The sequence below is a fragment of the Schistocerca americana genome, chromosome X (genome assembly GCF_021461395.2).
Source record: "Schistocerca americana isolate TAMUIC-IGC-003095 chromosome X, iqSchAmer2.1, whole genome shotgun sequence".
In the NCBI taxonomy this organism is placed as follows: domain Eukaryota; kingdom Metazoa; phylum Arthropoda; class Insecta; order Orthoptera; family Acrididae; genus Schistocerca; species Schistocerca americana.
The window spans coordinates 938,749,213-938,771,722 of NC_060130.1; the positions used below are offsets into that span (position 1 = coordinate 938,749,213).

General features: G+C 38.3%; 1 protein-coding gene across 1 annotated transcript in view; it reads right to left on the reverse strand.

Annotated features, from left to right (window-relative positions):
* LOC124556412 (dynein axonemal heavy chain 7-like) overlaps positions 1–22,510 on the reverse strand; it is a 746,268-nt gene that overhangs the window by 302,812 nt on the left and 420,946 nt on the right. Inside the window, exon 17 of the mRNA XM_047130371.1 lies at positions 15,271–15,406. Coding sequence (XP_046986327.1) covers positions 15,271–15,406 — 136 coding nt within the window. The remainder of the gene's footprint in view (positions 1–15,270; positions 15,407–22,510) is intronic.

The window sequence follows — 22,510 nt, forward strand, 5'->3', positions numbered from 1 at the left end:
CAAGCATTGGAGTATTCTGTCACCTTCATCTGGAGCAAATCTTGGAGATGATGGGATTCCACACATTGTCCAGCTGGTAGCCACTGTCACAATTCAGCAGATTTGCCATGTTGCATATTTCAATTGATTCTTTTGTAATAGTTCCAAACAGATGTTGCTGTGGTCAAGATTAATGTTTTGTCATACTCCATTGAATGGCCATGGGAAATGCAATGTTCTGCAGTTGGACTTCCTGGACTGCACAAGGTGAGTGCAATGTTTATGTTCTGTGCAATGTTCTTCCACTGTGTGTCTTGTTTGTCCTATATAGGCCATACCACAGTGTCAAGGTATTTTGTAAATTCCCACCCTCTGCAATAACATGTTATCCTTCACTGATCCCACCAGGTCCAAAGCCGTAGATGGTGGGCAGAAAATCACTTTCACCTGAAAATTATTAAGGATTCATGTTATTTTGAAGGAAATATTCCTGCCGGATGGAAGAAAAGCTAGGTACTTTTGTGACGGTCCACCCGGTTTATTTCTTCATTTGTTGACCTTGGTGTCCACATACTTCACTGTGATACTGGCTGAAAAAAGGGGTGTGGAAGTACAACACTGACTACTTTAAATGATGTAGCTGACAGGTGCACAGTTGCGTTTCACAGTAGTTAACTTTCACTTGTCACAACCCCCCAATTAATACACAGTCATATATGGCCAGTGCACTGCTGTTTTAACTTTCCATGAGCCTCATTAATAGTTTGCAGGTGCCCATCCACATACTAATGCAATAGTTTACCATTGAACCTCTATTAGTAGATACAACCTAATCACAAAGTTCACAGTTATTGAAGAATAGAAAAGTATGTATGGAGCAGACACTGTCATTATTTTAACACATGGCCTAATTGTGTAGCACTTATTTCACAGTTGAAGCATTGTTGTTGTTCTAACCAACACAGGTTTCTTGCCTGAAACTCAGCTGTGCACTGACTGTCTCGGGACCAAAAATCAGAACCTTATATATCCTCACAATAATAGGTGCTGAAACTACACATCATTCAAAGTTAAATTAACAGAAATTACAATTAAAATTTCACTCATTAAAGTAACTGAATACATTGAAAAACTGGTTCTGTTTAACAGTTTCTTCTACCACAAGAGTTTTGCTGAATTATTTCTTTAAACCATGAAATTAACAAATATAGTTATGCAAACAATACTTTTGACAAAACTGTTATTTACTTTGAAATTAATTAAGAGCTGGCTTTGCTGACACGTTTTCGAATAGAGCCAAATATATCCTTTAAGAACACTATTAGCGGTTCCTCCAAATGTTTATAATTAGTAAACAATTTTTTTGTTTATATGTCAACAATAGAATTTAAGTTATGAAACAATTACTGATTTCCCCCTATAACAAAAGATACTAACTAGGAATAGTTGAAATAAATTAGAAAACCAATTACACACATAAAACTAAGCACAAAATTAGATCTGGTGCTATATTCTTTAAAACTGAGGGCCAACCTTTCTCTTTTATGAAAATGCAGATTATACTCACATATGTTAATCTTAATTAGTCAGACATGAAGAAATGAATTTTAAGGAGGCAGATGGCAAAACAAGAGGGGAAGTAGAAATATCCCAGCTTGATTCATCACACTTTGCTGACACATTCTCCTCTTTAATCACTTCCCTGATCTTGGTCTTAACTGAGAATGCCCTGTTAATTTGCTGGGTAAAGCATCCTTTGTCTGAATGTTGTCCTTAAATGTGCAAACTCTGTAGGTAAACTCTCTGCATCCAACACTGTACGGGCCCTGTGTACAAAGGTTTTAAGCACACTCATGTGTGGCAGCTTGAAGAGTGCAGGTACAAATTAGTGTGAGTTGGCTCATGATAAACAGAATGTCCCTGAGAGCTGTCACTGTTCTGGCTAACCAAAACATTCAGGAATGTGAGACAACCATCTTTCTCTAATTCCATAGCAAATCAAATGTTCTCAGGAATGGAGTTAAGATTATGTAAAACTCCATTAACTTATCTTTTCCATGGGGTCACTCTATGAAAGTTCATCCACATACCTCCTAAAACCAGTAGGTTTAAGAACCAGTGATTCATGTGCTCTTTTCACAAAATTATCAATAAAAATTATCCACCAGGGGAGACAATGAGCTGTCCATGGAGGTGCCATCAGTCTGTTCAAAATATTGTTAAGAAAGAGCATGCCAGAACAAAGCAGTGATGCCTGACTGAAACTGTTTACCAATTTGTGCTAAAGCATCAGCAGGAGGTACCTTTTTAGAAAGACATACCATATCAAAGGTCACTAAAGATCTGAACTGCTTAGGTGGAGAGTCCCCAGTCTGTTGATAAAATCATAGGAAAGCAAAATGTTTGGATAGTTAATATGTGCTTTCTTGCTTATAGCCTTGGTTGCCAAATGTTCACAGCATACATGGAACTCAGATGATTTTATCAACAGACTGTAGACTCTCCAACTAAGCAGGGTGGATATTTTAGAGAGTTCTGATGTAGTATCACTCTCTACAAAGATACCTCTTGCTGATCTCTTGGCACTAGTTGGTAAACAGATTCAGTCAGGCATCTCTTCTTTGTTTTGGCATGATCTTACCTCAAACTATATTACAGGGTGACATTTTAGGACAATATGTATAAAACCATCATAACATCTGAGCGGTTTGGATTAAGACATTCAAATTGCATGGTTGGCCACAAGGTATGAGCATGCATGTGCCACAACTGGTTCATTTTGATGGGTTCATCAATAACCAAAATTGGTGCTTTTTGGGGACTGAGAATCCACATTTTGTGATAGAGAAGTCTCTTCAACCTCAATGGGTGACTGTGTGGAGCACAGTGTCCAGTCATGGAATAATTGTGCAATATTCCTTGATGGTACATGAAAGCTCTGGAAGGTGATTTCATCCCCATTATCCAAAGTGACTCTGATTTCAACAAGATGTGGTTCATGTGAGACAGAGATCAATCCCATTAAAGCAGGGGAGTGTTTGATGTCCTGTAGGGGCACTTTGTGGACCACATGCTGGCCCTGGGGTACCCCAAAACCATTGCTGAGCTGAAAACACCCATTCAGGAGGTCATCAACAGCATTGATGTTCCGACATTTCAGCCAGTCATGCAAAATTTTGCTATTCATCTGTGCCAAATTATTGCCAATGGTGGCAGGCATATAGAACATGTCATTATCCTAATCCAATTATCTGCAGTGATGTTTAAACATTGAATAAAGAGTGTGCACATTGTAGTTTGTAACTAATTTACTTTTGTTCATATAGCTCAGTAATCGTCACCCTGTATGTTTAATCAAGAATACTTTGAACAGACTGATGGCATTGCCATGTCCAGCCATTTGTTTCCCCTGGTGGCTAACTTTCTTGGAGGATTTTGAGGGCAGAACACTTGAACCAGTGGTTCTTAAACCAACTGTTTTCTGTGTGTGGCCCCATGGAGAAGATAAGTTAATGGACTTGAACTTGGCAGGGCAGGGACACTCAAACTGAGCAAATGACTGCTTGTTGCAAAATCTGCACAAAAATGAGTAACCTCCATGGAGTGGCCATGACCATATGGACAATGGCAGTACATTCATATTGATTTCACAGGTCTATTCTGGAACAGGTCATGGTTGTTGCTTACAGCAAGTTTGCTTTTGTTGCCCCATGGTATCCACCAAAACTGCAATTACAGTACCGGATTTGTTGTCTACCTCGTTCCCCCCCCCCCCCCCCCCCCCACCCCCACACACACACACACACACTCAAATGGCAAAGCTGAATGGTTAGTTTGAACATTCAAACATCACATGGAGAAACTTCATTCCTTCCACACATGGGAGCATCTACTGAAAATTTTTCTGTCCTCCTACTGCTCCTTTCCATGTGATAAGAAGTCAGGGCTGCAGAATGATAAATGGTGCACAATACTGGACACGATACAAAGGTGCTGCACAATGTGTCTGAAGGAAGAATGCTTGATTTATTGGAAGCGTTAGAAATTTAGAGTTGTGAAAAAAAAACTGGTCTTGTACTGAATGAACAGGGAGAATTTAATCAGGGATATGTCTTTAATATTTTTGATGACCTTCTTTAATTGCATTTGGCTGGTGTGTGCTGGAGAATGTGCTGTCTCAAAGACTGCAATCTGCATTTCAATCTTCCTTCTTCCACATTTGTCTTCTCTGTGGTCACGTGTTGGGAGGTGGCATTTCCTCTACATTGGCAATTTTTCAAATTTTTGTTATTTTGAATGCTTTTTTAAATGGCTGTTTATCCTTACTTATATGTTTAATTTTAAAATGTACTCCTTAGATTTTAATATGACTTAAATATTTGGCCTTTTGTTAGTAACTCTTCTCTTTTATGTCGTCATGACTTTATTAGTACAACTTCAATGTTAGACTGTCAGATAGACTTGTCATTTTGCTCCTGTTCTTAATGCTTATGTTTACCCTTTAATACTATAATAATATTTCTTTTACATAATTAATTTTGTAACTGTGCATACTGCAGAGTACAACTTTTGTAACATTGCAAACATACCAGTTTCATTTGGCAATTCTTGACTAACCTCCACAAGCACTCAAAGCTGTTGGTCTGATTTTGACTTTTAATAGGTCACAAATAAGTTTGGCCTACTATATACACCTGTGTTTATTGTTATTCATGTTCTCACTTATAAAAATTTATATCTTTGGCATAGCCAGTACTTTATTGAAGTTGTCTCATACACTGGTAAGCTAAAACGTTATGACCACTGCCAACTGCAAAGTTGGATGCTACCTGGTGGCATTGAGAGCATGTGATGCAGTAACAAAAGTATGTAAGAAGAGCAGACATGGTCTGGGACTCACCCTAGAGCAGATTATTGTAGCAAACTCATGTTGATGCAATCAAATTTGTATGATATAAATCCTATGAAATCCATCTGGGTCACTATTAGACACCATCACTATACAAAAAATCAGTGGCCTACTATTTACATGAATTATATGACCTGTGCGTAGACACACACTGAAGAAGCAAAGTAACTGGAGTAACTGGTATACCTGCCTAATATCATGTAGGGGCCCGGTGCACATGCACAAGTGCCACAACAAGATATCACAGGGATTTGACTATTGTCTAAGTAGTTCTGACACCATGAATCCTTCAGGGCTGTCCATAAATCCATTAGAGTGTGAGGGGTGGAGATCTCTTCTGAACAGCATGTTGCAATGCATCCCAGATATGCTCAATAATGTTCATGTCTTGGGAGTTTGGTGGGCAGCAGAAGTGTTTAAACTCAGAGAAGTGGTCCTTGAGCCACTCTGTAGTAATTCTGTACATGTGGGGTGTCACATTGTCCTGCTGGAATTGCCCAAGTCTGAGACAATAGTGAGTAGAAAAAGTACGTCGGCTAACACAAATCCCAATAACATGTGGGTGGATGAATTGGTGAGGATAATAAAAGAAAGTATGGCGAAACAGGAAGAAAGTGTGGCGAAACAAGAAGAATATAATACGAAATTAAACTCAAAACTTGAGTACTTTATGCGTGAAGTAGACACGAAATTGAACGCAAAACATGAGAGCATCATGACCAGAGTAAATGTGAGATTTGAAGAGAATAAGGCGCTACTTGACGAGCTTCAAAAGGACGTTGTAAACGCGGTCAACGAAAAATTTGAAGTAGTAGGTAGTAGATTAAGTGCTGTCAAAAAAGAACAGAGAACAGTTCATGCCAGAATGAAAAAACGAGGAGAAAAATTAGAAAAGGAACTCCAAACATTAACAGAAAGATGTAACAGCGAAAAGAAAAAGGTGATAAAAGAGATAAAAGTCATTGAAGTAACTCAAGAAAAGACAGATGCAAACACTAGGGCAATCGTGGAACTTGAGGGAAAAGTAGGAGTGATAGAAGTGCAAAATAGGGAGGAAATAAAGAATGTGAAAGAAGAGTTAGAAAAACTCGCGGAAAAGGTTGCAGATAGTACAATATCAGAGAGAAGTGAGAACGCTGCGATGCTGAATGCAATTGATAATGAAGAAATCAAATTATTAAGAAGATTTCAGGAAGGCCAATGTGAGGTCAACAGGTGACAACGTGATGCTACAAATGAGGTATACAAGCGTGTGTCTCACATAGAGAATCTTCTCGCATCTGGAACCGAAAAGGGAAACCACGTGCGCAAAGGCATGCAAAACAGTAGTGAGGGATGTGATTCCAAACATGAAGAGGACTACAAAGAAACTAGCAAGAGTAGGGATGTAGGGAAATGTCAGGAAGGACACAGAAACACATGCATAGGTTCATACATGCATGATGGTACACGAATTTCAGCACGAGCTTCTCTCGTCCTATTGGTCCAAGGCAGCGCAAGACTGGGTAAAGCATAAGATAATGATGTTACTAAATTTAAACCAATCTGGTTTTGTGAGTCCTGCCAGACGGTTCGAACATGTGCTGCAGAGCATCCAGTTTCTGTACAACCCGTACAGTCCGGGTGAACTGATAAAGCTGTGTATAATGAAACTTCCAACTCAGCTGCGCCATATCGTACTAGCCGGATGATGTAAGGATGATATAGAATCATTTAAACTACCCTTACAGGAATTAGAGTATGACATCAGTGGGTGGGAACAGGAAAAGGCACAGTTCACAGAATGAGACAATGTAGGACATAAGCAGAAAACAAGTTGCAGCTGCAGTAAAACGTGGAGGCATACAGGCTCACGAATAGGCAAGTACTCAGACTCTAATTACCAACCATATAAAGGTAATTGGGGGAACAGAAATGAATATGGTAAATATACAAACGAATGGCATAATGACAATCACAATGCACACGATTACCACAACAGAGGAAAATACGATCACAGTAACTGTCCGACCTCACCACGAAATAGTGGTGAAAAATATGGGCAGGCACCAGCGAATAGGAAAAGGGACGCTATTACCGTTGATGTGAAAATCAGACTGGCTGACCCACGAAAAAAAAAAAAAAAACCACCAGAAATGGAGGGAAAACAACAGTTATGACCAATGCAGATTCAGGGAGATGATATTAGTCCACACAGAAAGTTGCAAAGTACATTACATAGGTCAGGAAGATATTAAGGAAACATTACTTCAGGAACACTTGGATAACAGGATTTCAGCCGTTAGGCCGGTGATTGCCATCTCAGTGAAAGGGGTATCACTGGACTGCGCAATTGACCCCGGGAGACTGATCTCGATTGTTAGTGAGACTGCATTCCAAAAATGCGGGGAGGCCGAAGCTTGGCCAACATTACTGTTGTGAGGGATGAAGTTGAAAGGGGCAACATACAGTAAAAGTGTAGAAGTCAAGTGGCAGACTAGGATAATTTTCCAATGCAAGAGTGAGGAGTTACAGGAAAACTTCTTCATTGTGCCCTTAATGAACAGTGAAGCAATTTTAGGGGTAGACTTCATGAATGCCCACCGGGCTATTGTAGACTTGGGTGGAGGTATCATGTCTCTAAACACAGAGGGGAACCCTGTTGAATTGAAGGTCAATAATTGGCTCATAAGTGATGAGTCTGAAGCCACCTTCCTACAAATTCTCACTTACCTGGAAGTGCATCAGGAACCATAGACCTTCATCAACTGTATTAGTGGACTGAGCTTACCGCTATCCGCACACGGAAGGGATGGGGTTTACAGAAAAATAATAGAATAAAGCATGCACAGCATAGAAGATATGCCAGAGGATGCCCGATTAAGATTGCTAGAGGTCTTAAGGAATAACGAGAGAATGTTTTCGGATGCACCGGGTGCGATAAAAGGCTTTGAAAACAAGTTCCAAGTAGGGGAGCACAAAAAGCTTTTCGTGACATCATACCCCATTCCGTTAGCACATAAAGAAAAAGTGAAGGCAGAGGTCATGAAGATGTTCGAACAGGATGTAGTCGAACAAGCCATGAGTTCGTACAACTCAGCGCCTTTAGTGGTGCCGAAAAAGGATGAATCAGTGAGATTGATGCTGAATTCTGAGCAAATAAACATGATTATTAAAGCAGAAACAGACAGACTGGATAGCATGCAAGAATTATTGCAACGTTTCATGGAGCGAAGGTATTAACTTTTGTTGATCTGAGAGGCAGTTACTGGAAAATCGTGTTGTATCCAGAGTGTAGGCAGTTTACTGCATTTTTGTGTTATGGGAACTGCTACCAATTTAAATGGCTTCCGTTCAGACTGAATGTGTCGGCAGCAGCTTTCACATGAGGCCTGAACAGCATCCTTCCTGAGGACCTACATGAGAGGATTACATTATACATTGACGACATGCTAATAGTGGAAAAATGTTAGGAAGAACACAATGAGATGTTGAACCATTTATTAGATGCTTTTGAACTAGCCAGTATAACAGTGAACCTAGATAAATCTCAGTTTGGGCATAAGAGAATAAAGTTTCTAGGTCACATAGTTTTGGTGGAAAGACAACTCTGACACAAGGAGATCATAGACATAGTTTTGAAGAACATCAAGCACACTGCCGAAATGAGGCAGAAGACATACCAAAAGAAAGTACGAAAAATCGACTTCTATACTGAACAAGAGGTGTGGTTTCGTTTACACAAGCTATCAAACAAGGGGAAAAGGATCTGCAAAACATTCCTTAGCCTTTACGGTGGACCTTACTGAGTGTGCTGTACCCCTCACCCCAATGATATCAATGTCTAGAACCTACGGACAAAGAAATTGAGAGGGCTGCATCATCAACGTGAAGACCCTCATAGAATAGCAGACAGTGTATCAATGTACATTTTTTTGTAATATAGGTCAATAGCGTTATGTTGTATATTAAATATCACTCATAGATTTTGTGTCCCTAGTATTATATTGTGCCAGCCAGAGTGGCCGTGTGGTTCTAGGAGCTACAGTCTGGAACCGAGCGACCGCTATGGTCGCAGGTTTGAATCCTGCCTCGGGCATGGATGTGTGTGACTTCCTTAGGTTAGTTAGGTTTAATTAGTTCTAAGTTCTAGGCGACTGATGACCTCAGAAGTTAAGTTGCATAGTGCTCAGAGCCATTTGAACCATATTATATTGTATAATGTCAACAAGGCAATGCAAGTCGTCTATGCTAGAGTCAAAAGGGTAAGAACAAGATTTACCAGGAAGATTTGATTGTAAAAGAAAAGATATACATTTTGTGGGGAAAATATATGTCGCAGCAAATAAGTCTTCAACAGTGTGAAGAGGAATGAAGCAAGACGCCACATGATGCGTGCCAGGGGCATGGAAAGGAAAAACAAAAATAAGGAAGCCAAATTATGATTGCACAATGCATGTTAGACATTGAAAAGGGTACTTTGGGGTTATGGGAGTTCTGTGTTTGTATTTGTTAATGTAGCATTCATGTAGTCTGTAATCATTTAATATCCATGGTAGAAATTCTGTATGTTCTGTGTATTACATGTGAAAGTAGCTTGAAATGAATAGCTATACATGCAGAAAATGTGATGTCACCAGAGACATCAAGGGATCACAAATTTAGCATTGGAGGGCAGCATGGAGGGTAAAAATCGTAGAGGGAGACCAAGAGATGAATACACTAAGCAGATTCAGAAGAATGTAGGTTGCAGTAGGTACTGGGAGATGAAGAAGCTTGCACAGGATAGAGTAGCATGGAGAGCTGCATCAAACCAGTCTCAGGACTGAAGACCACAACAACAACAACAGTCAAGATTGCCTGTGTGTGTTGTTTATATGTGTAAAAGAATATGAAATTTTAGGTGTGAATGATGTGAGAGTGTAAAGAAATGAGTGGGTTCTTCTCATATCTTATTTACCATTAAGTAAAAACACTTCAAGTGTCGTAAAAAAAGTCCCTGTGGTAAAGCTATTGAGGGAATGAGTAAGAAATGAGACTATTGTAAATTAGTGATAGAGTATTTGTTTACGTAATAGTCGGCTGAATCACAAGCCAAGAGAAATTTAATTTGAAAGTTAACGTCCATAAGGCATAATATGAAGAATCATTCAGAAGACATAAATGTTAGGAAATTATTACGAAGGATGTATTGAGAACATTGTTCCCCTGAGCACAGATTCCTGTCAAGAAACAGCTTGCAGCTGGGAAAAGTGGAGGCTGCAGGTGAAGGAGGTTAGCAGTTGACGATGGGACTAGCGTGAAGCATCTGGAATTCCCCAACTGACAGACGCTGCCTGCAGCCGGTGGAGATGACAACATGGGCCCTCCCCACCACCCGGCAGAAGCAGCAGACATTCCAGGTAGTTGAGCAGCAGCACGAGCGAGCCGAGCGCCCACACTGACAGGTGACACGCCCACCTACACTGAGGGAGTCACGCAGAAATATCAATTGGTTATGGGGAGTCTGTATAGACGACTCATAAAGCGACGCAATGCCAGATTGGTAGCCATTGCCAAATACAAAACTGAAGACTGCAGTGACCGCAAGAGGCGAGCTTGCCCACCCGAGGTCAGGTGTTGCGATGTGGCAGGATGGATGTGAGAAGAGGGACGAGTGCACGCAAGGGGCGTGGCCCCCTTGGCAGCATGTCAGCAACACCACCACACCCACGATGTCTGCAGTACTAAATCAAGAGACATGTCAGACCCACCACCAGAGTCGAGCATGGCGGGACTGCAGAAGGAAGAAAGGGGAATGACGCTACCAACGGGGTGACGTCATGAGTAGTGGCTGTCAGCACAAAACTTGCTGATAAGGCCACACTACTATAACATGCCAGCTACATGAGTCCGGCCATTCGTGATGTGGCAAGAGGCAATGACAGCTGGGATGAGTTCATCCTGCGCTGGAGGTCGACGCTCAACTAACACAGAAATGCATGCAGCCATGTCCTGTTGTGGCTGTAAACATGGGGCACCACAGGTCCTGTTGGGCTGCTGCCAAATCGTGAGGGAGAGGCCAGAGGAAAGGAATTGATCTGCATGACAGATGGACAGCCTACAGTCCCTAACATCTGCACAACAAGTTTCCTCCCCCCGCCCATCAAGTAGCCCAACATGGATGTCCTCCGAATGCCCCAAGCCCAATAGTGAAGTGTATAAGAGTGCTCGAAAGTGCCACATATTTAACAAAGGAAGAGCGTGTGTTTTTTCACAGCGGACCTGATTTTTTACGCATATTATCTTTATGTAATTCTTCAAAAATGTACATATGTTAATGACAGAGACTGATTTCTTAAAATCTGTGATTGTTGTAGCGAAAAGGAGAATCTATTTTCAAACTGATCTTTAGTTTTCTAACTAAAGGAAATACAGACCAATGTTAGAGAAAGGACTATATCCCATTAATCCGAAGTTCAGTAATGAACCTTAAAAGAATTTTAACAACTTTATATGTTAATCTCAGAAATTTCAACCATATTTGTTTACCGATTTAAAAAAAAAAAGGGAGAATATTTATGAAGTGCCAAAATAAGTTGGGGAATGTTGTATTAAGTGAACATTGTTAAGTTTCTCATGTAATTAGGTTAAATTTCTCAAATTTAAAGATTTTATGTTTTCCTCTATATTGTAGATTATTTCAAGTGAGGACACACTTACAAACAGATATTAATAGTTTTAGTGCCCATAAGTTGATTATCGATTTGTATACATGTTTTATGAGAAGTATATATTTGTGCATGAGCATGTGAAAGATTCTTGAGATTTCAAATGTTTAAAATGTAGAAAATTATCATGCCTTTGGTAACAATTTCAAAATTGCACTCACTTACATAACATTTAGAATGGAATGCTTGGTCTAGGCAATAGATGAAATGACTTGTGTTCACCTTAAATGCTAAGTCAAATCATGTATGTTTTGCACAATGATGTTTGAGAAGGACATGAGCCTATATGTTACTGCAATAGGGTTTTGTTGATATTCACTGAAGGAGGATAATATGTTAATAGTTAATAACTTCCATATATTATGTTCGATATATTAGATGATTAGGATTTTGTGTAGTTAAAGTTAGTGGTCAATCATATATTTACATGATGCACCTCTTGCCATTTTTTTCTCAGAAGGGGAAGGCTATGTAACGGCTCCATGTGAGCTGCTACATGGCTTGATACAAGAGCCACATGCTTAAAACACACCTGGGTGCCCGTCCGACACTCTGGGAATTTGTATCTGGAATTATGTTACATTATCACTCTTAGTATAGTCTGCAAATGTGAACACGAATCGTCTGCTGATGTATGCAAGGATTGTATGCTGTGGGTTCTGCGAATGTGGAGATGCAGTTTAACCAACCATTGTATTAAGTAGAGTGGGACTGCACTGGACCAGAGAGACATAAGTTCCCAGCTCATCAGCAGGCCCCTTTAGGTCGGCAAATAGCCGCTGTGCAGACTCTCTGAATGTGTGACCCCGGAGGAGGGGAGACAGTTAGGCATTCTCTGCTGAAACTCTGGTGAGTATAGACGCTCTGTGTGATGGCTCCTAGAGTCATCACAGTTAGAAGACATAGTCAGGTTGCATAAAATTTCTATTTTTCTTTTTTTTGGTATCACTGATGATGGGCCAACATTCCATATAACCATACTATTAAGTAAAATGTGTGATTGAGGAGTTATTTTCATGATTTTATTAAATAAAATGTTGTTGTTATACAAAATTCTTAACTTGGTCTCACAGCAACGTCTTATTTCCATTACCATTCCAGTTAAGTTATTCAAACTTTCAACTTAAAGTTAACCAATAATCAGAAATTTTGTAGTGATATTTGGACATGCAAACAGTCATAGGTGTCATTCACAAAAGATACAGGTTCTATTTTCAAGTTGAGGATGCCTGCCAACACTTTGCAGAAAACATTTCAGTCAACATTTCAATGTCGGTGTTGACAAGCCCAGGTGAGGCATAAACCTTCGCGTTGTGCTGTCACCAAGGTACATGAGTGAGCCTTTGGATCCAAAAGCCATATAGATTGATGTCAGAGATTTGATTTCTGATATTCACAGTACATTCGTGAAATGGTCTTACAGGAAAATCCCCACTTCATCACTACCTCAGAGACACTGTTTCCCATTGCTCATGCATCGAATATAACACCACATTCAAACTCGCTTAAATCTTGATAACCTGCCACTGTAGCAGCAGTAACCAATGTAACAACTGTGCTAGACGCTTGTTATCTTATATAGTCATTGCCAACCACAGTGCCATTTTCTGCCTGCTTAAATATCTCTGTATTTGAATATGCATGTCTATACCATTTTCTTTGACACTTCCATGTATAATGTCACATACCTCCACAAACCTACCAGCAGACTGATGGATCCCAGATATGCAGAATCAGGCATGTATTTTTTTCTAAAGATGGACAATCAGGTTATTTAGCAGGTGGTCATAATGTTTCGGCTCATCAGTGTATATGAGAAAGGTATGAGTTTCACAGTTATTACTTCCCTATTTTTGTTATGCTGTGAAACTGATTATGACTCACATTCTTCTGATAGTGGCTTTTCTTGTCTTATTTAGAACCAAGATATGTGGATGATGCACTGTAAACTTACTGTATACTTTGAGACTATGTCTTTACCATTGCTGGCGTGTCATTACTTTTTGTATGTTACTTTATCACGTATATGTGTGTCCTAGAAGACTGTTTAAGTCGGTTTGCCTAAAGGAACTTTCTTTTTCTGCTTTCTCTTTCAGAGCTGAGGATAGTTTTATGATCAACTGAAACTAGTTATCAGATTTAACATTGTATATTATTTTCAACCTACACACAATTAAAAATTTTTGTATTATATAGAATTGAACTGACTATGGAGCTTCATAGTACACAATTTTTAACAACTCACAGTGCAAGTCTGTAAGTGGTTGTAATTACTCTGTTAATATATTTGATTTCAGTGTATTGTTTCCTATTCATCTATATTTATTTTAATATTTTCAAGAGTTTCTGTTGAATTACACACACTCGCTACTTCTTCTATAACTTGGGATTAATCACACTGTCAAATGCTTTAGAAAGGACCATAAAATTTCACAAGTCTTCTGCTGCATGTCAGGGTAGTTCGAAACATGTTCAACCACATTTACTGTTATCACTTTTTTACTTTCCTTCTCTGAAACCATGTTTAGTGAGTATAACATGTTGAATATAATACAACATTGCAGTGTCTGCGTTGATACAAATTACAATGCAATGTTCCTTTGGACAAGAATGCATGTCTGACAAATTGTACCGCATTGACTACAGTCTTTATGAAATACATGAAATGTAGTCATAGTTGTGAATGTGGACAACCTTCAGCCTTATAATGAAAAGATGACAATGAAAATTTGCACCAGACCAGGATTACCAGCTTGCTGCTAGCAGCCACTTTACCATTAGGCTTCTGAGCACAACCAATGGCCAGGAAAAACTTCTGTATATCTTCTACCATGTGTCTACAACCTGTACTTATGCATTCATTATGTATATTCCTGTATGGGGGAGACATTTTACTTGAAAGTCACTTGCCAGGTGTTAAAGGATAAACGCAATACTGTGCTGCAGTGGCTGCATTGTCATTCCATTATACAGCTGATGGTTATCCATATTGGCAACTGCAAATACATTTCATGTATTTTATTATGGTTGTCTGAAGAAACATTGCATTGTAATTTAGAATGACACAGGCACTGCAATAATAGTTGTATCCTCCAATACTGGGCAGGTGACTTTCAAGTAAAATGTCTTCCCTGTAAGGCATATACATAATGGATGTACAAGTACAGGTTATAGACAAATGTTTGACAACATATGGAAGTTTTGATTTGGCTATGGATCATGCTCAGAGAGCCTAATGCTAAGGCAAGCATTCACAGTATACAGGAAATCTGGATTTAAGTCCAAGACTGGTACAAATTTTCACGGTTCTCATTCCATTATACAGCTGATGGTTGTCAATGTATGGAACCATGAATACATTTCTTGTATTTTGAATTTATTTGTGTAACTTACAATTGTATTGTTTATTGTTGTTTCATGTGATTTACAAAAGTAGTGGTTGGCGATAGTGGTCTGTAGTTTCTTAAGATGCCAATAGCCATGAAGATAAAGCTTTCTTTAAGCTGAATGTTAGTTTGAACTCCTCACTGCTTTACTAGATATGATCCTACTGACCAACCCATCCTGTTATAGGGGGAACTACACCTTAATATGGACTTCAGATCACTGTTCCAAAAAGCAATATCATACATAAAGAAATAAATTAGTATAATTATTACAAATAGAATCAAAACCAAAAGCAGAAGCTCTCACCTGAATGAAGCTGTGAATGGAGACAAATAAGCTATTACCCCACAAGCCATAAGTAAATCTCCTGCCAGTGAATTGTAGTCCCTTTGCAGAGCTTCTGCGGCTGCTGACCACCGTGCTTTCTCTCCTCCCAGGCCACCTAAATATGTAAAAAAAAAATAAAAATAAATAAAGAGCTATATTTTTATGAACAATTAATATTGATGTTATTAAAGAAAGACTACTAGAGTCATACATGTACTGAAAGGACAAAACAAAAAATTTGAATGTAAGGGAGAAACTATGCCTATAATTCTTGAAACAACAAGAATATTAACCCTTTCAGGACAGAGTGAGTTTCCCCAAAGCAGAGCAATTCGGCAGTGCTGTTCGGGTTCCATAACCCTTAGGTTTCTTTCGCCTCTTATAAAATCTACTGTTTTTGCCTTATCGGTGTAATTGTTTTTTTTTTTTCAAATAAAGCTTAAAACAGGCTCTTTAATAGCATACTATTTTCATTATTCCATATCACACACTTTTTGACCTGGTGGTGGTGTTAAAATAGAAAAAAATTAAAAATTTGATTCTTTTTAACTTTCTTTTTTTTTTAGTTGAGAGGTGATGCATTGAATTAGACATATTAAAATTATTTGTATCTTATTCTTTAAGGTTTTAGCTTTAAAACGACATATAAAATACAATTTTATCTCTTATGGGACATCCATGGGAAGAAAATAAAAAGTCCATTTTGAGGGATAAAAAATTTGATTTATGTCAATAAACTACAAAATTTCACAAAATTTGCTTAAAACAAACTTTACAACTTTGGCATATCGATTTTTCAATAGGCAACCATATTTTACTAAGTCCATTTGGTACTTTGCTACTTTGTGATACCTGTTGAAGCATTCAGGCACATAAAGAGTAGGGTTGGACGGACAAGTTTCGTGAAAATAGGGGGACTGTTTTCGCCCTCCTGGCTTGGAGTGATCACTGCAAAACGACACAGTCACCCTGTTTTCCAGTATAAATTCTTGTGATAGCATCGTACAGGCCGTCCATCCTGTGTAGGTCACCATGCTCAGAGCGTGGCCTCTTCCTCAATGGGATTGGTTGAGCCCTGACATCACCCACAAGCTCCTTTATGAGACTCCTCCAAAACTGGAAATGACTCTTTTGTGTCTCTCCTCTTTTCTTTGCTATGAAGACATACAGCAAGTAAGCGTTGATGATCCCCACCTGAAATTAGCCAGAACAATTACCCTTTTGTCAAAATAAAAATTTAGTAAGTAGGCCAAGGCCTATTAGAAAAGTGAATATCGTACCTCGAATAACCAGAAGAAAATTTTCCTCCACCATTTGAGGGATTTTCTGGCAAAATGGTATGATTCACAGTAGTGATCGGCCCCTGTCTATGACTCCCATACTTGCTGTGTAGTCACAAATCATTGATGCCTTCTGGATCACCTCTTCACTGCCTCCCCCCTTTTTCTGGGTGATTTCTTGCATAGCATCTTTGTGATGAGTAGATTCCATGATAACCAGCCTTTTGTCTTTCCACGCTAGAATAACTGTCACTGCATTCTAGAACGCCTTCACATCACCCTTTTCGACTTTTGACAGCTTTTTTCCCTTTACTGGCAAGTAAAAAAATATATGGTAAATTTTGTACAGTCCTATTTTGCAAAATATTTCGTGAAATAAGCTAATTACCTCGACTGGTAAACCTTTCCGGTTTGCCATTATTGTCCCGGTTAGATGAGTTTTTTCTTTCTTCAATTCCTCTGCCAACCGTAAGCTTGTAGAATACCTGTCAGTGTACATGGGCCTCCCCTGAGCTGGGCAATCTTGCTGTAGTCGAACAGACAAATGAAGGATGATTCGGGACATAAAGGGAAGTTCAGGGCTCACCAAGGACTCCATTGTAGGAGAGCCATAGTAGGGCTCATATGTCGAAATGTATCCTGTTTCGGAACTGGCCAGGATGTAGACTCGTAGGCCCCACTTTTTCAGTTTCTAAGGATTATAGCATTTGAACGCAATTCTACCCTTGAAACCGACAGTAGACTCATCCACTGTAATTTTTTCTCCTGGTTAAAAGTGCTATTCACTCTTGCTGTCAATGAAATTGGCAACATTCTTCACTTTTTGGGTTCAAGTAGCTAATTTTGATAAGCCCCAAGGAGCCGGAGGACAAATGTGAAAGGCCCGGGAAAATTGCAAAAATCAGTCACAGCGAAATACTTCTGGAGAAAAGTCCTGCTTTGTTGTCCAATCAGTAGAAAAGTCACTTTCTTCTTTCATCACTTTCTTCACTTTCTTCATTCATCGCCATGTTGAGAAAGGTAGCCAAAAAAGCTTTTATTTCCATCAAACTCACATCAGGGCAACCTTTCCACTGTGAATGGGATTTCAGGGGGCTCATTTTTTCAATCTTATGGCGGCTGTATTGATTTGTCTCGGCCATGAAACTCCTACAATTTGTCACTGCTTCATAAATGTTTTCCCTTTGTGGCACAAAATTGATGTCATTAGGAAGCCCCCCTTTTCCTGTAATATCTGTCCATACACCACCGCCCTGAGGAGCACCACTATTCGCGCCACTGCCGTCGTTGAAATCACCACCATCCTCTTCATTTTCTTCAATGTTTTCTTCATTTTATTCTTCATTGTCTTCTTCACTTCTCTCTTCATCTTGCTCTTCATTTTCCTCTTCATCATCTTCTTTGTCATTATCACTACTTCCTGACCACTCACTCTCGCCATCATCTTCATCTACATTCCACTCTTCATTACTGTCATTCAGCAAACTCTCAATGTCCTTATTAGATATGTAGCCACTAACACGAAAATCACCACTTCATTTGGAAGACAATAAATAACTGAAGTGCAAACATAAACATGACTGCAGGTGTCACGTGAACTCCCTAGCAACAGTGCGACCAATTAGCAGAGCAGTGAGGTAAAGACTGGAGGGAGAGGGGTTGAACACGTGCCAGTCACCCACACTCCGCATATAGTTTACATTTTTCCAAACAGAATGCGCCCCGTCATGTGTCAATACACTAGGCCAGTCCCTAGATACAGCGCTGAGTGTGTGACGCGACAATTGGTCACGTATACGGGACTCATGTCTCAAAAGGGTTAATGGAATTTAACTGTTACTTATACTTTCTGTCATTCCACACAAAGCATATGTCGATGCTTTAAACATAATATGTCTTCAATTTACATTTTTGTTACATACCCCTAAACATGAGAAATTTTTATTATTTAAATTTTTCAAACAGGCCATCCTTTCTGTCTGTCACCTTTCTGCAGACATGACAGCAATCAACCATTTCATTCTGCAATAGGCCAAACTGTTGTAAGCAAAGCCACTTTGCTGATCAAACCTTGCTGCAGGATCAACTGACTTGTAAGATAGAGGATTCTTGGAGACATGGTTGAATAACATCTGCCTCTTCTGTTCTGAGCTGCTGATTAGAGCAGGTACTAAGTAACTTAGTCCTAGTTTCCAGTCTGACTATATCCCTAAGTGAATCGAGAGTTATTTCTTTTATATATATATATATATATATATATATATATATATATATATATATATATATATATATATATATATATATATATATATATATGACACACAGTACATGCTTTGGTTTTCAGTATTCACACAGAAGAAGATTATTCTCAGCACACAATCACTTGCGTGTGTAGTAATAATCCACTGTACTTAAATTTACAACCACCACTGTCAGTCTAAAAATTTTCACAGGTTTCATACCTTACTTAATTATCAGTCTTCATCATCATCTTTCATGAGGTAAAGGATATATATATATATATATATATATATATATATATATATATATAATGTCTACATCAAAATCAAACACTGACGCAAAATGATGTTACATTTTTCGTTAACATCAGAGACATGACACATAACTGGGGGTCCTCAACTAATTGTTGTACACATAAAATGCCGAAGCAGTGGCGTGTAAATGATATGTATATTTAATGCTTCTATAAAGGACTGGTACATAAAAATTCCTACATTTTGTCTACAACAGTCATATAAATATAAAATGGATGAAGTGCAATACTTAATTTACTTGTTCTTCCTATCTGTCAGCACTCAGCTCATAAAATACTTTATGTCTGTGTAACTTCCTCCTTCTCGTATATCTTATTTTCATTCCTTTTGTGATTTTTATTTAGAATTGTTTTTCAGTTTCTCAGTGATTGTTATGGACAGATTTGATAATGAGGTAAATGTATTGTGGAACTATTGTTAGTATATGCAATTGCTTAGGCAGTCATCTTCATGAGGCTTGAATACGTAGTCAACATATAATAATTACTGAACTGTTTCAGGCTGTGACGGAATATTACTCAATATTAATCACTTGAAATAGTCAGCAGGAACAAACATTCTCACCACTAAAATCAAAATAAAGAACTTAAAGCAGTTAAGACGATTTGCAGCAAAGCCCTGTTCAAAAAGATGGATTAAATTAAATTGATTGTACCCACTGATCAATAAAATGAATTTGTAAGAAATATACACCATTTAAAATTTGCTATTGTAATGTGGTCAATTGCATCATGTTAATTATTATAAAGTAAACATTGCAAAAATTTTAGTAAAAGGTTTATAAATAATAGTAATATATAATTTTTTGTATGTTTTACTGAATCTATTATCCGATTAAATTTTGTTGCTCTTAAGTATTTCATTGCAGTATCAAAACAAGCAAATCTTTCTTAGGTAAAATAGCTACATGTGTGTATGGGATGCCAGTAAAATCTTTATTAGTGTAGATGCACATGACTGATTGTATAACAGAGCAAGGTGGGTCTATTCTACTTCTTATTTTTCTAGTCCCAGGATCAGTATTATATTTTTCCTTTTCTGGTGTATTTTGATTAGTAGTAAACATATAATAGTTGCTGAAAACAGTGAATTCTTTAGTCACACTGCCCTTAATTAATATTTAGAAATTTGTCTTGGAGAGTCTAAATTTTTATGAAATTGAATACTCAAACCTGGCAAGTCACTAGATAGAGTCCAGGCAGGACAGTGTCACACTGTTCATGTTTTAATGTTAAAAAATTTATCAAAGCAGGAAACAAAATGGAGCAGGAAACATCCTTTGCTTTCATTTACATACCATACATGATATGGTCTGGAGGCATTTGCTGCTTTGACAGTGCATGGGCACTGTCAACATGTACCACTATCCTTTTGAAGATTTCCTGAGAGTGACGAATGGTGTGATAAGTAAAACACCTTGATATTTCTTTATAGCTATTTTTATTTCTGTGATATTATTGTAGAGACCTGTGTCGAAGAGTTGATATCTAGATTGTAGATTGTAGGCTGTATTTTATTGGTCCTGTTGTCTACATAGCAGCTTATGCATAAGACATTGGACAAGTCAAGTTATAAATATACAGGCTGAAAGTCATTTCAAGGCATACATATTTAAGCTTAAAATAATACACTTTACACGTAAGTATTTATATAACACATTTCATAAATATAAATATTCTTCGATGGAGTAAAAGCAGTGATGCTGTAAATATGACTTTAGAGATTTTACGAATGTATTGACCTTAGTGAGAGCTTTTATGTTTTCAGGAAGTTTGTTATAAAGCTTAACTCCCATGTGAAAAGTACCTTTTTGTCACAGTGCTGTGCTGATTTGAGTCATATGTAAGTTTCTGTTTTGCCTGGTAAAGTGCTCATGTATATCACAGTTTTTTTGCAGTCTCCGGTCCTTGCCTATTACATTTAATTTAAAGAACAAAAGGGTTTCCATAATGTATACACATGGTAATGGAGGAATACCAGATTTCTTAAACAGGGGTTTACAAGAGTCTCTAGGCTTGCACCCAAACAAGATTCTAATGGCCCTTTTTTGTAGTTTAAAAGTGCTATTAGCTGTTTTAGAGTTTTCCCAGAAGGTGACCCCATATCTAAGACAAGAATGAAAGTACACATGATATGCATTCAATACTGTTTTCTCACTACAGGATGATTTTAATGAACAAAGAAGGTAATGTGTTTTGCTCAGTTCTGCATTGAGATATTCAATATGCTTATTCCATCTGATGTTACTCTGCAGCCAAAGTCCTAAGAATTTGGTTTCAGTACAGTTACCAACTGGTTCGTCATTGATAGAGACTGATGGGATAAACATGTCCATGTTAGGAACATTGTGGAATTTTAGAGTAACAGTTTTCTTACTGTTTATTACAAGCTGATTACTCTGTGCCCAGCTGCTAAGTTGTTTCATGACCGTGTTTACTGTCTGCTGTAACTGTTCATCGTCGTCTCCTTTTAGTAGAATTGTGGTGTCATCTGCAAATATGATTGTTTTGTGTGCATCAATATTTAAGCTTAGATCATTTATGTACAGAAGGTAGATAAGTAATCTTTGTATATGTATAACATAAAATTTATTCCAAAACTCTCAATGTATACCACACAATAAATAAAAAAGTTCATTAAAACTAACCACAGTGCCACCTAACTCAGTCTAGACACCTTAAGCCAGTACTTCCATAAATAGAGGTTACAACCTAACTCCAACAAAACAGAAGTTCAAGTTTTCACCTGTCCAATACATTGGTGCACAGGGCCCCTGCTGTCCATTTTGAGGGATACAAACCTCATCATAATATGCATCCCAATACCTTTGAATAACATTTGACAGGGCTCTATTTTTTTAAAGAACACTTGACGTGAAAATCTGCTAGGCTTAAGGGCAGATATAACATTCTTCAGGTATTGACACTTGGACTGGTATACTCAGCAACAGAGTACTTTGCTTCTGTATGGCTTAATAGCCCATATGTGAAACATATGTATTTACAACTTAATGAAAACATGCACATTGTTTGTGGGTCAATATGATCTACTCTCACATACTGGTTATCTATCTAGAGTCACATTCTACCTCCTAATATCAGATTGCAGACTGTGCTGCTAGGTGAATACCCAAGGATTGTTGATAACCCCAACCATCAGATATTGAATGGTGTATTTTTTGTGAAGCAAAAAAGATTAAGACCAACAACAAAACTGTCCTCCACAATGTTGACACTACCCAGCATCTAGGAGAAACTCCCCGTATTTCACCAGCCTTGGGCAATCTGGAATAGTCTGAACCACATTTGAACAAGCCATTGAAGTTGTGCAGACATTCACCACAAGTGGAACAAATCATCATTGCTATCTGGTGACTGTGGTGCT